Source organism: Labrus bergylta, chromosome 23 (assembly GCF_963930695.1).
Source record: "Labrus bergylta chromosome 23, fLabBer1.1, whole genome shotgun sequence".
Lineage (NCBI taxonomy): Eukaryota > Metazoa > Chordata > Actinopteri > Labriformes > Labridae > Labrus > Labrus bergylta.
Genome location: NC_089217.1, coordinates 8,351,722 through 8,364,403, shown reverse-complemented (window position 1 = coordinate 8,364,403; position 12,682 = coordinate 8,351,722). Strand labels below are relative to the sequence as shown.

At 41.3% G+C, this 12,682-nt stretch overlaps 1 protein-coding gene across 4 annotated transcripts in view; it reads right to left on the bottom strand.

Annotated features, from left to right (window-relative positions):
* The window catches only part of col7a1l (collagen type VII alpha 1-like), a 56,268-nt gene extending 43,789 nt beyond the window's left edge, over window positions 1-12,479 (bottom strand). For 2 of the 4 annotated variants that reach the window (XM_065951357.1, XM_065951356.1), the window contains exons 1-6: window positions 12,222-12,478; window positions 6,835-7,033; window positions 3,466-3,646; window positions 3,063-3,222; window positions 1,413-1,506; window positions 43-216 (exon numbers count right to left, since the gene is read on the bottom strand). In XM_065951357.1, the coding sequence (XP_065807429.1) occupies window positions 43-216; window positions 1,413-1,506; window positions 3,063-3,222; window positions 3,466-3,646; window positions 6,835-6,910 (685 nt within the window). In that variant the 5' untranslated portion in view covers window positions 6,911-7,033; window positions 12,222-12,478. Of the gene's footprint in view, window positions 1-42; window positions 217-1,412; window positions 1,507-3,062; window positions 3,223-3,465; window positions 3,647-6,834; window positions 7,034-12,221 lie in introns of all 4 variants that reach the window. The other 2 variants (XM_065951358.1, XM_065951355.1) reach the window with 2 other exon arrangements.
* Window positions 12,480-12,682: the final 203 nt, after the last annotated feature.

Sequence of the window (12,682 nt, the reverse complement as noted above, 5' to 3'; positions counted from 1 at the left end):
GTGTGTGTGTGTGTGTGTGTGTGTGTATCAACATTAACTCACCTGGCTGTGATGTTTTCACAGGACGAGGGGGTTCAGAGGCAGTGAAACACACTCTGCGAGATAGTTTGGGAAGCATGGTGTCCAGCAGAGAGTAGTCAGTGCCCAGTAACAGATGCTCCTCATGAGGCTCAGACACAATCCTCCTCAGCTCAGACACATCTGCTCCTCTAACACCTGGTTTCAAACAAGAGGAAAAATACATACAGCATGTCCTTACTAATGGAAAATTGGCCGAAATGAATGTTCATAAAACCATTCCAACTCTTAATGACTTACTGTGAATTTATACAAGAACTTTTGATACCTCAGGGACTGGATTTAACTTTATCAATATCTAATAAAACGAGTGAGTGCCAACTACAAAGTTATCATTAAATGTCTGTTTTTGTGTCTGAGGCCCATGCTTTCCCCACGACGTCCTCTCCTTTGAAAACCACCAGGGGGCGCTGTGGCATTTTGAGTGATTTTCCTTTAAGTCATGTAAATATGTAAAAACCCTTACACATGCATATTCTAGGCAAAAGCAAGCACTTTCTGAAACCTTCCTCAAGTTATGGCATTAACTGTGTTTGTTAGGAATCAATGTGTGGAGCTGGGCAGCAAAAACACCTATCATAGACCAAATGCAGGCTTGAAAAGTTCTTCTTTCTAACTGTAAAAATAAAAACAGTTAACAAAAGGAGAATCTTGTGTGTGATTCATTAATCCATGAATGTGTTTTATCCATATCACACAGGCTCAACAGGCATATTTGTTTTGCCCTTGATGCATGTGGCGCTTCTCTGCTGGAGTGATAAACGAGAGGAGCAGACCTCCGTGTCAGAGGTGCAAATGGGGGACACCGAATCGCCTATTGAAAAATGGCTGCGATTAGCACACCCTCGGCTAATGAGCAGTAATTATTGCACCGCTCCCAGCTGAGAGGAGTAAGTTGTGGGCTCGTGTGCTTGTGATTGTCGGTAGAAGAAAGAGAAGAGTAAGTAAACTTGTGGATAAACAGCAGTGTGTATGAGTGAATACAAGGGAGGGGTTGAGCTGTTGGATAAGGTAGCTTTGCTGAGGCACACATAATATCAGAATGTCAACATATACAGTACAGGAGCTGAATTAAGACATTGCTTATTCTGACATACATATTTAGTAGATGTCATGTTTGCACGTATAGAGAGCATAAAACTGCATGAGGGCACCCACACAGAAAGAAACACGAGTTTTACACACTCACAAATACCCACACTGAATTCAATGAATTCAAACAGGGCATGAATTTCTAACTGCAAACACTGCAGATAAGCTGGCAGAGCTGGGATAAAAATCGGAGAGGACTCTGCAGTGAGGATGTTGACGGAATTCACAAGTTTTATACTCACCTACTGCAAAGAGAGAAATCCCATTGTCAGCTACAGCTCTGGCTGCAACATCAACCTGGTCCTCCGAGCGTCCGTTTGTGATCAGCACAGCAATCTGAACAACAATGAGACACAGAAAACATGATAGACATTCAACACGTTAATTAGCCATTTTGAATGGATTACATAAACATACTGTAGTTTTACTGCAACCAACCCATGTTGTAAAGAATGAAATCTCTGTAAAAAATAATGTTTGTTTTTTATAAAAATCGATGGATCATATTTGTGGAGGTAATTCTCCCTCCAAACAGTATTTTGTTCAGATAAAGAGAACCTCCTTGCCAACAGTCTCATCCTAAAAAAAAAAAAAACAACCTCCATGGTCTTTTGACATGGTTTAACTCATAATTAAACCCATGATTAATAAATCAAACAAAGTGGATTTTAAGGATGCTAGCCTCCAACTGAGACTGCTAATTTGCCCATCATGGAAAATTTACGCAGTTCATTCTAAGTTCAGCCCCTCTGTCAATGAATCAGGGAGGCTGGAGAGCATCAATATGAGAATGTAGCTGCTTTTCAGCATGTGCACCGGCAGTACGATTCAATATATCAGCCTAATCCTCAATTCTCAGCCTTCCCACGTCAAGTGCACTGCTGCTGCTGCTGCTGCAAAATGATTCGCACGCACACTCAGAGATAGAGAGATGATTGGAATGCTAACCAGCTGCGTTATACTGAGACTGCACTACAGTGTAGGACTGTGAGGGAATTTAGCTGACAGAAACTGAGAGCTGCAGGAAGGGCATCTGGATATTTTATTAAGCATTTTAAATTAGACAAGTTCACTTAAAATATATTGGTTAAGGGTCAAAATCCGAGACTAGTATGAATGAATACATAATTTTTCAAGGACCCTTTGATTATGCAGATTGTGTCAATTTTTGAGCACTATTGGAAGACCGTCAGTTGGACTTATTGTGTGTTTGAAATGGTTGACACTACTTGTCATCCCATCATGGACAACCATTCAGTCAATGACATGTTGGATCAGCAAGGGGGAATTTATTACCTCTCTCTTATTCATATTGCTTCCCTAAGCAAAAGATAAACCAAAGTTGAACACAATCTGTTGCCGCTTGTTACTTCTTACCAGACATTCTCTCATTTTGTATTCTTGGACTAAAGCTAGAGCGTTTAATCAGATCCACCGTGGAGAGAAAATGGTAGACCAGTTTGTTTTGTTTGTGTTTTCCACCATGTTTCTTTGGAGAACAAATAGAGACAATTTAATTCCTTTCGCGCACAGCCAAAATATACAATTTATGCATTTTAGTGGCCAGCTGGAAACAGTGTGGGCTGTAATCTTGAACCAATTACCTCCCAGTTGCTTGTTTGTACAGACTTCGTAATACATTTTAAAAAGATTGAGGCACTTCAGTTTTACAGCTGCGTGGGACAAGTTTAAGGATGTTAATCTTAATCATGCGACTGCTTTATTGTGTCTTTGACCTCAAATTACCTACAATAAGTGAAATCAGTTTGTTGGACTGATTCAAAGTACTTTTTTCTATTCTTTGCTCATTATTTCATATGTGCTAGAAACTTGCCGGGACAATCCCAATATGGCAGGCAGGTTGTCATAAGTCCCAGTTTGAAGCGTTCTACCTTTGGGGAATGGTCCCGACTGATGGCCGGGCTGAACACAGTTTCGACTAGAAACTGGAGGGCATCACCAATCCTTCTGGATCCGCCCTCGTAAGGAAGGTCTCTGATGGTTCTGAGCACCTCCTCCTGGGAGCTGTAGTCTGTCAGGGCAATTCTCATCCTGCAAGGAGACGATTACAGGAGAAGCAAAACTGCATCATGTAGGAACTTTAATTTTAACGCTCCTTGTGATATAAAAAAGGGGACAAGACATCATTTGTTTTAGAAGCTGTTAACATTTTTTGGATATTAACAATAATCTCTAATAAGGTTAAATTGGTCTACCTTCATGACAATTAGTGAAAAGGGTATTTCCCCTGTGTCATTTTCATTTCTCATGACTGTGTTTGTGTTTTAGTTTTACCTCGGTACATCCCCAAACACAGTGACTCCAAAGCGAACCCCCTCAGTTCCCATCACACTGTCCCGGAAGGAGGAGACGATCGCTGAGATGAAGTCTTTGACGTTGTAAAAGCTCGTCTGGCCCACACTCCATGATTGATCAACCAGAAACACGATGTCTGCCTGCAACGTCGTCCTGCAGTCTGAGAGAAGAACACCTGGGGAATTAATATGAGCAAGAATACCTAGATTGCGTTTGTGAAAAAAAATGGAGATGCTCCTGCCCTTGTTTTTATTCCAGCACTGGCCACCAGATAGCACTCTTGTTCCATCATGTTGAGCTTTTTTTTCTGTTCACTTGCTCCTGTCATGCAGCCAAAGCCCTACACACATCCCCATGAATTTTTAATGAGACACAAGTGAGCCAAAGAGACTATCAATATTCTGAGCACTACAGCAATAAAACTTTAGTACAGCGATGAGGAACGCTTAGAATAATAAGGTAAACACACCCAAAAATCAGGGTCAGTCCCCTCGCTCGAGCAAACAATCACATTTAACAGAAGGATCTGCTGCGTTTGGCATGATTCAGACGCATTTTTAAAGTGGAGTTAAAAGCCAGACACACAAAAAACTGCACTGATGCATAAAGGACATGCACAGCCACGCATACATTGACTCCTACACACGCCTGTATATATTCCCACATAGATCCTCAGTACTGTACTAGCTTAATACAGAAACCTGCTGCGTGTGCAAAAAGTCCCCTTAGTCAATATTCTGGCATTACATATGCGGTAAACCACAGTGACGACAGCATTGATTAGGCTAGTGAATAAGAGATAGGCACCACTGATTGTTCTGTAAGTGATAACTCAGCTACTCTGCTATCCTCTATTTCATTACAGAGCCTTCTCGCCCCTATTATCTCACCCTTCTTCCTTTGGCTGCAATCCCAGGATTCACAGGGGGTGACATATGTCTCCTGCCCACAGCGACATGACATTATGTTCCCCCCTCACACACCTATACATATCTGGCAACACACCAAGGAAACATAATATCATCGGGAATACCACTTTGGGCCTCTCACCGCTGGTGTTGAGTCACTATCTTTGCCTTAATTGAAGCTTTGTTTTATGTTTTATCACAAAGGAAAAATAAACAGGATCAAACAATGTCCTGAGTTAAGTCTCATATAGGAAGCCAACCCTTACATACACGATTGGCTGTTTTCGACTGCACAGATTTCTGTAAAATCACATGAAACATGGCCAAGAATCTGAGCGAGGAAGCATCGGAGGCTCAGCTCTGTCAGACAGACACAATCTGAGGTGGAAAACCAGATCAATTATCAAGTTCGTCTGTCTGTGCTGGCAGGTGAGAGCCACAAGCCAAGGATAAGGAGACAGCACATGCTGAGGGATTAGGAATGCGTTTCTTGAAGGTTATCTATGCTGATATCTCAAAGGTTGTGTACACCTCTGTGCTGGAACACCATTGATTTACGCATTAGATGTAGCTCAGTGGCTACAGCAAACGCTGCAGAAAATTCTGCTAGGAAAGACATAGTCTGAGGAATAATGATGCACTACTGCAATCAACAACCAGCAAGATCAAGAGAAAAGATGTAAACCATAAGAGAGAACGAGGCTAAGAACATCAAGGGGCCATCAGATTTGATCAAGTCAAATTAATGTAAAAGTTACAGTTAGAAGCAGAAAAAACTGCGGTAATTGGCAGAGAAGCCAAAAAGTGTGTGTGTGTGTGTGTGTGTGTGTGTGTGGGGGGGGGGTCAGGAATATTAAATGATTGGAGAGTCCAAATATTGAAAACATTTCTCGCAGTCAGTGTGACAAATACACAATCGTTGCCCGAGGGTCTGTTTCAAGTGCAGCATACTCGCCTCGTGTGGGGCAGTCAGTGGTTGCAAACAAGCAAGTCAGTCTGCTACCACTCTTAATGTTTTGGTTCTAATTTGAATTTCATGTACTTCATTATGTAGCTGCAAACAAAAGAACACAGAGAACAATACAGCCTATTTTGAACCAGCAGGCTGAGACCTGGTTGTTGTTTCTTGACCCTGTTTGCACAAATGTTTAGGTCAATGCAAGTATCTTAGGACTCAGGGTGTCTGTCATGTTTCAGTTAATAAAGGCTTGTGCTGTTGATTGTGACAGGTTAAAGGACCTGGCCTTTTAGATGTATATTGTGTTTGATTGTTGTCTGTGGACACCACTGCAGGGGCCACATATATACTAACACATAACAGTCAAACTCAGAGGTGACGAGTGATTTATGTTAGCTCTAGAAACTTAAAGATGTTAGCAGCCCACAAAATAATTACATATACAGATATTACTTTGGGGGGGGGGGGGGGGGGGGGGTTGTGTCCACCTCACAGTAGAATAATATACAATATAACAAAAAAAAAACAGATTTTCAATAATGTTATACTCTTCATAAAGCTGTGAAGTTTTTTTGAAAAGTCAAAGTGGCGACCAACCTGTATTGCACACACTGTAACTTTACAAATTTTCGTACACAAATGTTGAGTAATGGTGCTTTAAGGTGTCAGCTGGTCAGTTGATTTGAACCCTGACAACATGTGACTCCTTTTGTGTTTCCGGCCTGAAAGATTACAGGCAGTCTTTGTGAGCACGTGACTTAAGACTTAACAGTCATAAAGATGCTGCAGCAGCTTTCACATATGGCCTTGGGCTATTTATATCCCTGCATAACTCTGCCCAACAACTTTAACATTCACGTTCTGCCAACCACATCCCAGATGGAGGAAATCCAAACTTTTGATTGGCTGATTGACCTTTTGGTGACATCCAATAGCACCTGAGCGTAAGGTTGTGTTTCGAGGGAGATGCTCTTTGACAGGCAGGCAGACAGAGTGCCGTACTGTACAGGAGGCAAGCAGATGTTTGAATTCCCTGACTAGACGCAGTGTGGAGAGAGAGAAGGGTGCCAGGTTAGTGTCTTCACCGTGTACCATTCCATGTCTGGAGATTTGATGATGAAGCACTCCAAACAGACTTTGTTCATTAAGCACCCGCCCTCACTGAAGCCTGAGCATCTGAGTCATAGTTTGTGCTGCCAATCAGACATACTGTATGGTTTTGACTCAGAATTGAGCAAGGATGGGTACCATAAGGGAGAATTCAACCAATTTTAGAGAGTGAATAGTTAAACATAACACAAGAGGAAAAAAAGGGACAAGAGAATGAGTCACTGACTGAAATTCTGAATAAATTAAAGACTGGATAAGTAAAGAAAAAGCATGATAGTGGGCTCTATAGTGGTGGGTTAAAATGATAAAGAGATGGAACATGAGGGGGGGAATATTGTGTGTTTAAGGGTGTCTATTTGAGTGAGCTGTTACCTTCAGCTTGTGCTGTGACCCTTGGATGGGAGAGAGAAAGGGACAGGAGAAAGATCCACAAAGAGGAGCAGCCCATACTCTTCCTTTCCTCCTCTACCTCCTTCGATCGCCTGCTCCTCCTCCCAGTCTCTGCTCTCTTCGAATCCCCTTCCTGAGTTCCACTCCACAATCATCAATTCTGACTCTTCTTTCCACTTATCTGAAAGTACACAGATGAGTAGAGAGAGGGGGGGGGGGGGGGGGGGAGTCATTCAAGGCTCTCAAAGACAAAACCTAATCAGTGGGTTTTAATTTGCAGAGGAGGCTTTTGCAGAGTCATGGAGTTTTTTGCACGCATATCTTACGTCACGTTTCTAAATATATTTATGTACATGGAAAATGTTCTGTGTAAGCAACTTTACTGAATATTGACATCAGCTATTTTTCATTCATTTGAGAAATAAACACAATTATTTTCTTGATGATTTATCGATATAGTTATAATGAAGGTGAATGTACAATAAATAAGTAGAGTGCAGACAGGGGAGTTCCCTGTAAACACTTCAAGCACGGAAATAAAAGCTTCAAAGAGGCTTTAAAACTGTCTCATATACACCCAACTATTAAAAGTTGTTAATGAGAAGTACAAACATTATGGACATACACAAACATCAAAAGTTATTGCCTCAATACATCATTATGGCTGTCTTGCATGTCAGAGTTTCTTCTAAATGCAGCTTTCTAGAATCGTGCCAGTGCCTCAGACTGTTTGGTTTTGACCACAGGTTTTTGGCCTCGCCTTTGTAATGACTTTGAAATGTCATTCACATCAGGCAAATTACAACTCACCGTGACAGCTTAATGTTTCAAAACTTATAACCACACTTTAATTTTCATCAAGATAAAAGTGCAGATTGCCGACACCCTCATACGTTACAATCGTTTGATTTGTGGGAACTATAGCAGGAATGAAATGTCAAATAATGTAATTCAGATAAGTATGTCCATGTCATGTTTGCTTTAAGGGACCTTTTCACAATATAACTGGCTGTTGATTCAGGCATTTCATATCTACTAGATAAATGGAATCTATTCTGTGATGTGAGTTTGTTTTGAAGTTATTATACCTGAAATAACAAACTAACTGCTGGGCTTGCAGACACACACTGATACATGCGAAAAGCTAAAGTAGTGTATATGGAAATGTATATTAAGAGCTCCAGAGAGTCAGATTAAGTTACTCATCATTCATCACACATTACTGAGAAGATATAGCCCTTCATCATTGGAAAATGACATTTCATAAAGGCTGCCAAGTTTTGATTAAGGCTGAATCAAGTTTTGTTCCGCATGGTGAATATGCATTTAGGACGATGTCAAAAAATAAATGATCAATCTGTTCAATCTCTGTGACAGGACATGAAAATCAAATCAGGATCTAACAGAAAGCTTTCTGTTCAAGTAGAGTAAGAAGAGGAGAGGTGCACTGCACTGATCTGTAACTGAAGTAGGAAGCATGGAAGGAAGCTTTTTGTATGAAGATGTTTGGACTGTTCTAACCTGCAGACCATGTGCACCTGTCCTACACTAAAGGATTAGCCAAACCCCCTAAGGACCTGCCATCCTCCGACATTCACACAGTGAAGATGATTATTTACAGGGCTGAGGCCAAGACAGCATGGCTAATCGCTTCCGATATGTGTTCGCATACTACCCTGCCCATGGTACCAGCAAATCTGCAGTAACAGGCAACAAGTGTGTCTGATTACAGTCTCCACCTTTCTACAACTTTTCTCCCGCGATATTTCAAAATCATCAATTAAAAGAAAACAGTAGCATTTAGTCAAAACGCCTAATGGAGTGCAGTTTTTTATTGATGAGAATCCTCAATTCAAGACAACAAGTGGCAGAGCCGGTTGGCACATCTCTAAGTGATTTGAATTTGTACAGTGACGGCATCTTTGAGATACAGAAATCAGACTTCTACTTCTACAGCACAGATAGAGGATACTTCAAGTTAGCATGGGAGAGCTTAGCCCCGGGGGGCTACAGTTTTACTTTTGGCATAATAGACTGAGTTAAGGCAATCCAGTCCATATTATCTCCCACTGAGAGTGTTTCTTGAAAGGTAATATTGAAAAGCAAGTTTGGAAGTATACTGCAATGGTCGTTACTCATCGTGGCATCTTCACTGCATTAGTGCTGCTCAATGGTCCACTTCAAATGTAACTTAAGGATCCTGCAGTCAAAAGTTTTGAGTATCACTATAGAGAGCTCAACAACATCAGTTTGTTAGGCATAATCAGTGTTTAAGTAGAGTAATCCAACACCTAAAGCAGCGAGCAACGCGCTGGCAAAGGAATCATGCAGCAGTAAAAGATTATCCTATTTGGAATAAATGAACCCCCATCAGAGAGCAACACGCTCTGCACATTGATCTGGGAAATGGTTCCTGCTGTTATGTTTTACATTAGCTTTTTAACCCCCCCCCCATGACTCCATATAGGTATGCATGTGTGCCTACGTTTCTGTGCGGCTGTATGAGCATGTGCTTTTGCAAATTCATAAGCGTCACATCAAAGACAGACTTGCCTTTACTCAACTACTCATGAGTTGGAAACAGAAGAGATTTCACTTGGCTTTAAAGGTTCGCAATCATCCATGAATGCATCACATATAATATTTCCTCATGTGAACATATTTGAAGTATAAATAAAAATAATAGTGATATAAATAATATATCAGATCAATGGGAAACAATTTTGAAATCCTGACAATTCCTGCATTTGATTTGACCACCTGGTCTGGTAAAGCCAGAATAGCTTAAGGCTGACGAGTTTACAACCTGTGCAGATGGAAGTGAGAGCTGGCAGGGTTTGAACTCTAATGTAACACAGCCAAAAACCTACATTCTCCCCCTCACATACCTGTGCAGCTCTAAGATCTGTCTCTGCATGTATCGTCCTATTACTGAAGTGCAGAGCAGACAAATGTGGGTTTTTTGATGAACGACAGAGAGAGAGTACAGATGTACACAGTTACTCTTGTATCCATCCTACAGCAGGATTTCTTAAAAGGTTTGCATACATTCTCAGAAAATCAGCAGGAAAGCAGAACCTTAGAGTTTTATGATACCTTCAATTTGATGAAACAGAAAGTTTTTCTTTCATGTCACTGCAGACCAAAGGTGTCAGAATCTTCCTGCAGTAAAAATTGATTCCGTTTTCAGCAAAGTGAAAAAAGAAAAGCAGAAAACAGAGGAGCCTTAGTTTAAGCCTGACATAAATGTGTTACTGATTTAATCCAAATGATTTTGAAAAGATGAAGTAAAGTGAAATACTGTCACACACCAAAAGAATTGGAATTAAAACTTCATAGCTATGCATGCAAGTAGCTTTGCAATGTTTGGAGGTGCATGCTAACATTAGCACGCTCACATGCGCAAAATGAATATGCTAACATGGTGATGTTTAGCTGGATGACTTTTATGTTTTGTGTTCAACAAAGCTAGTTTAGTCTGTTAGTACACTATAATTAGCAAATTAGTGCTAATCGCAGCTATGGCTCAAAAACTACATCAAGATTTAAAAAACATGGCATGATGGCAAGCAAGCAAGGGTCATCAACGTTTTTGTCCAATGGGAACCAAGTATGCCCTCACAATTTGAGAAGAATCTGTAATGTGTGATAAGGGGAGGCAGTAGCTCAGTCTGTAGGGACTTGGGTTGGGAACCGGTTCAAGTCCCGGTGCGTACCAAATATGGAAGTTGGTCTGGTAGCTGGAGAGGTGCCAGATCGCTTCCTGAGCACTGCCGAGGTGCCCTTGAGCAAGGCACCAAACCCCCTACCCACCACCAGCTCAGGAGCGCTCGCCGGGGGCGGCTCCGTCACTCTGACATCTCTCCATTAGTGCATGTCCATAGAATCCTGTTTGTGCATGTGTGTATATTTCAGCCTGTGTGTGTTGCATGATTAACAGAGTGTAAAAACTGAATTTCCCCTTGCGGGATCAATAAAAAGTAAATCTTATCTTAATCTTATAAATCTCTTACATTGTTCAATACTGCAGTGATGATAAGATATATGCTTCAATATGTTGATGATGTGATGATTTATCACTCTTCTCCATTTCTTGAGCGATTGCGCTATCTGACATTGCAAAAATATCAGGTTTATTAAATCGTGCAGATCATGGCTTATCTGACTTTAAGACATCGAAATCCATAAGGACATTCTCAAAATCACAGCTCATTCTAACAAAACCTTCCTGAACAAAGACATTCCTGAAATGTCTGTGATCTTAAGCCAGAGTCAGATACTCAGACAACATTCTTGCAATGCTCCCAAATCAAAGAAAACACTCATGCAGGACTGTATCTGTCACTCACACCTTGTGCTGGGATCACACACACTTTGCCCAGCCTCTCCCAGGAGAAGCTGCATGCGCATATTGTGTCTGAAGCCTTTAGTTTATCACTGCCCCTGCGAGGATTAAATAGCGTTACAAAATGAACTTTACTGTCTCTGGCCCTGATACTCCCTTCTCTGTTCCATATCTTCTTTCCTCACACACATTGGATCACACATCATATGCCCTGCAAGTTGAACTGCACGTCAGCTATTTCTACATAATGGCATTTTCCACCTCACCACTTCACAGGATGGATTATCCCTGTAGGTGGGAACCGGTAACGGTAAAAAAGGCGCACACACACACACACACAGTCACACACATACACCTCAGAACTATAATGTATGATAGGGGATGTCATAGCTGAGATTCAATCAGATCAGCACATAGCTCCAAAGCTGCATACTGTCTTTTTACCACACTGCAGTTGCAGTCTAGGAACATAGACAAGTCTATACATGGGGAAGAAAAAGTCCCATATTAATTCTACATAGTTTCACCACCTGACAACTTGTTTGTGAATTCTGCTGACATGACAGATGAATGCATGAGATCATGTTTTTTTGCTCCTTTTGAACTTGAGCAAAATCTTTGCACTTACTTCTGCACATATGCAGGCCACTTTTGCTGAAACATGCATACTCACTGATGCAGGACTTCTGCACTGTGCAAGTACTATGTGAAATAAAAGTGCATGATCTCTGACCACGTGCAGGCAGCTTTCCAGCAATTACTGTACTTTATCATTTGGAACACAAAGGTAACAAGCACTTATATCAACAAGTAATGCGATTAAATGAGAAATTGTGGTGTCTAGAGCAGCAGTAAATGCTCAGTGTAAAAACAGTTGGCCTAAGTCCAGACACTTAGCCTGTATCAAATGGTATGTGGGCAGTTAAGACTCTAAAACTTCTCCATAAAGCACCACATTAAAGTGCAGTTAAAGTAATGGGTTTTGACTATAGCCCCAAAAATGGGCCCACACATTCTCACTTACCGCTACGCACAAGTGAATCACCATTATATTCCCAATACAGGTGACCTCTTGGCGGTCAACAGAGGAAGAATTTCCCCTAAGATACCAAAAATAATTTTCATCCAAGCACGGCAAGAAAAAAAAAAGTCCTGCGTTGATGTAGTATTCCTGCAGAGGGTGTAATCAGAGATTATCAACTGAATGGCACATAAGAGTCAATGAGCGTATCTGTTAGTCTGTATCTGAGTGAAAGAGTGAGTAGGTGTGTCTAAATGTGTGTAAGAGTGGATGAATGGCACAGACTTTCTTTCTTGGGCTCTGTTGAAGTGCAGAAAAGTTTGGGAAGTGGGGTGGGGGGGTGAAGCTGCTGCAACCTGTTGGCTCAGAGAGCGAGAGAGAGAGAGAGCGAGAGAGAGAGATAGACAGAGGGAGAGAGAGAGAGAGACACACAGAGAGAGAGAGAGACAGAAAAAAGACAAAGC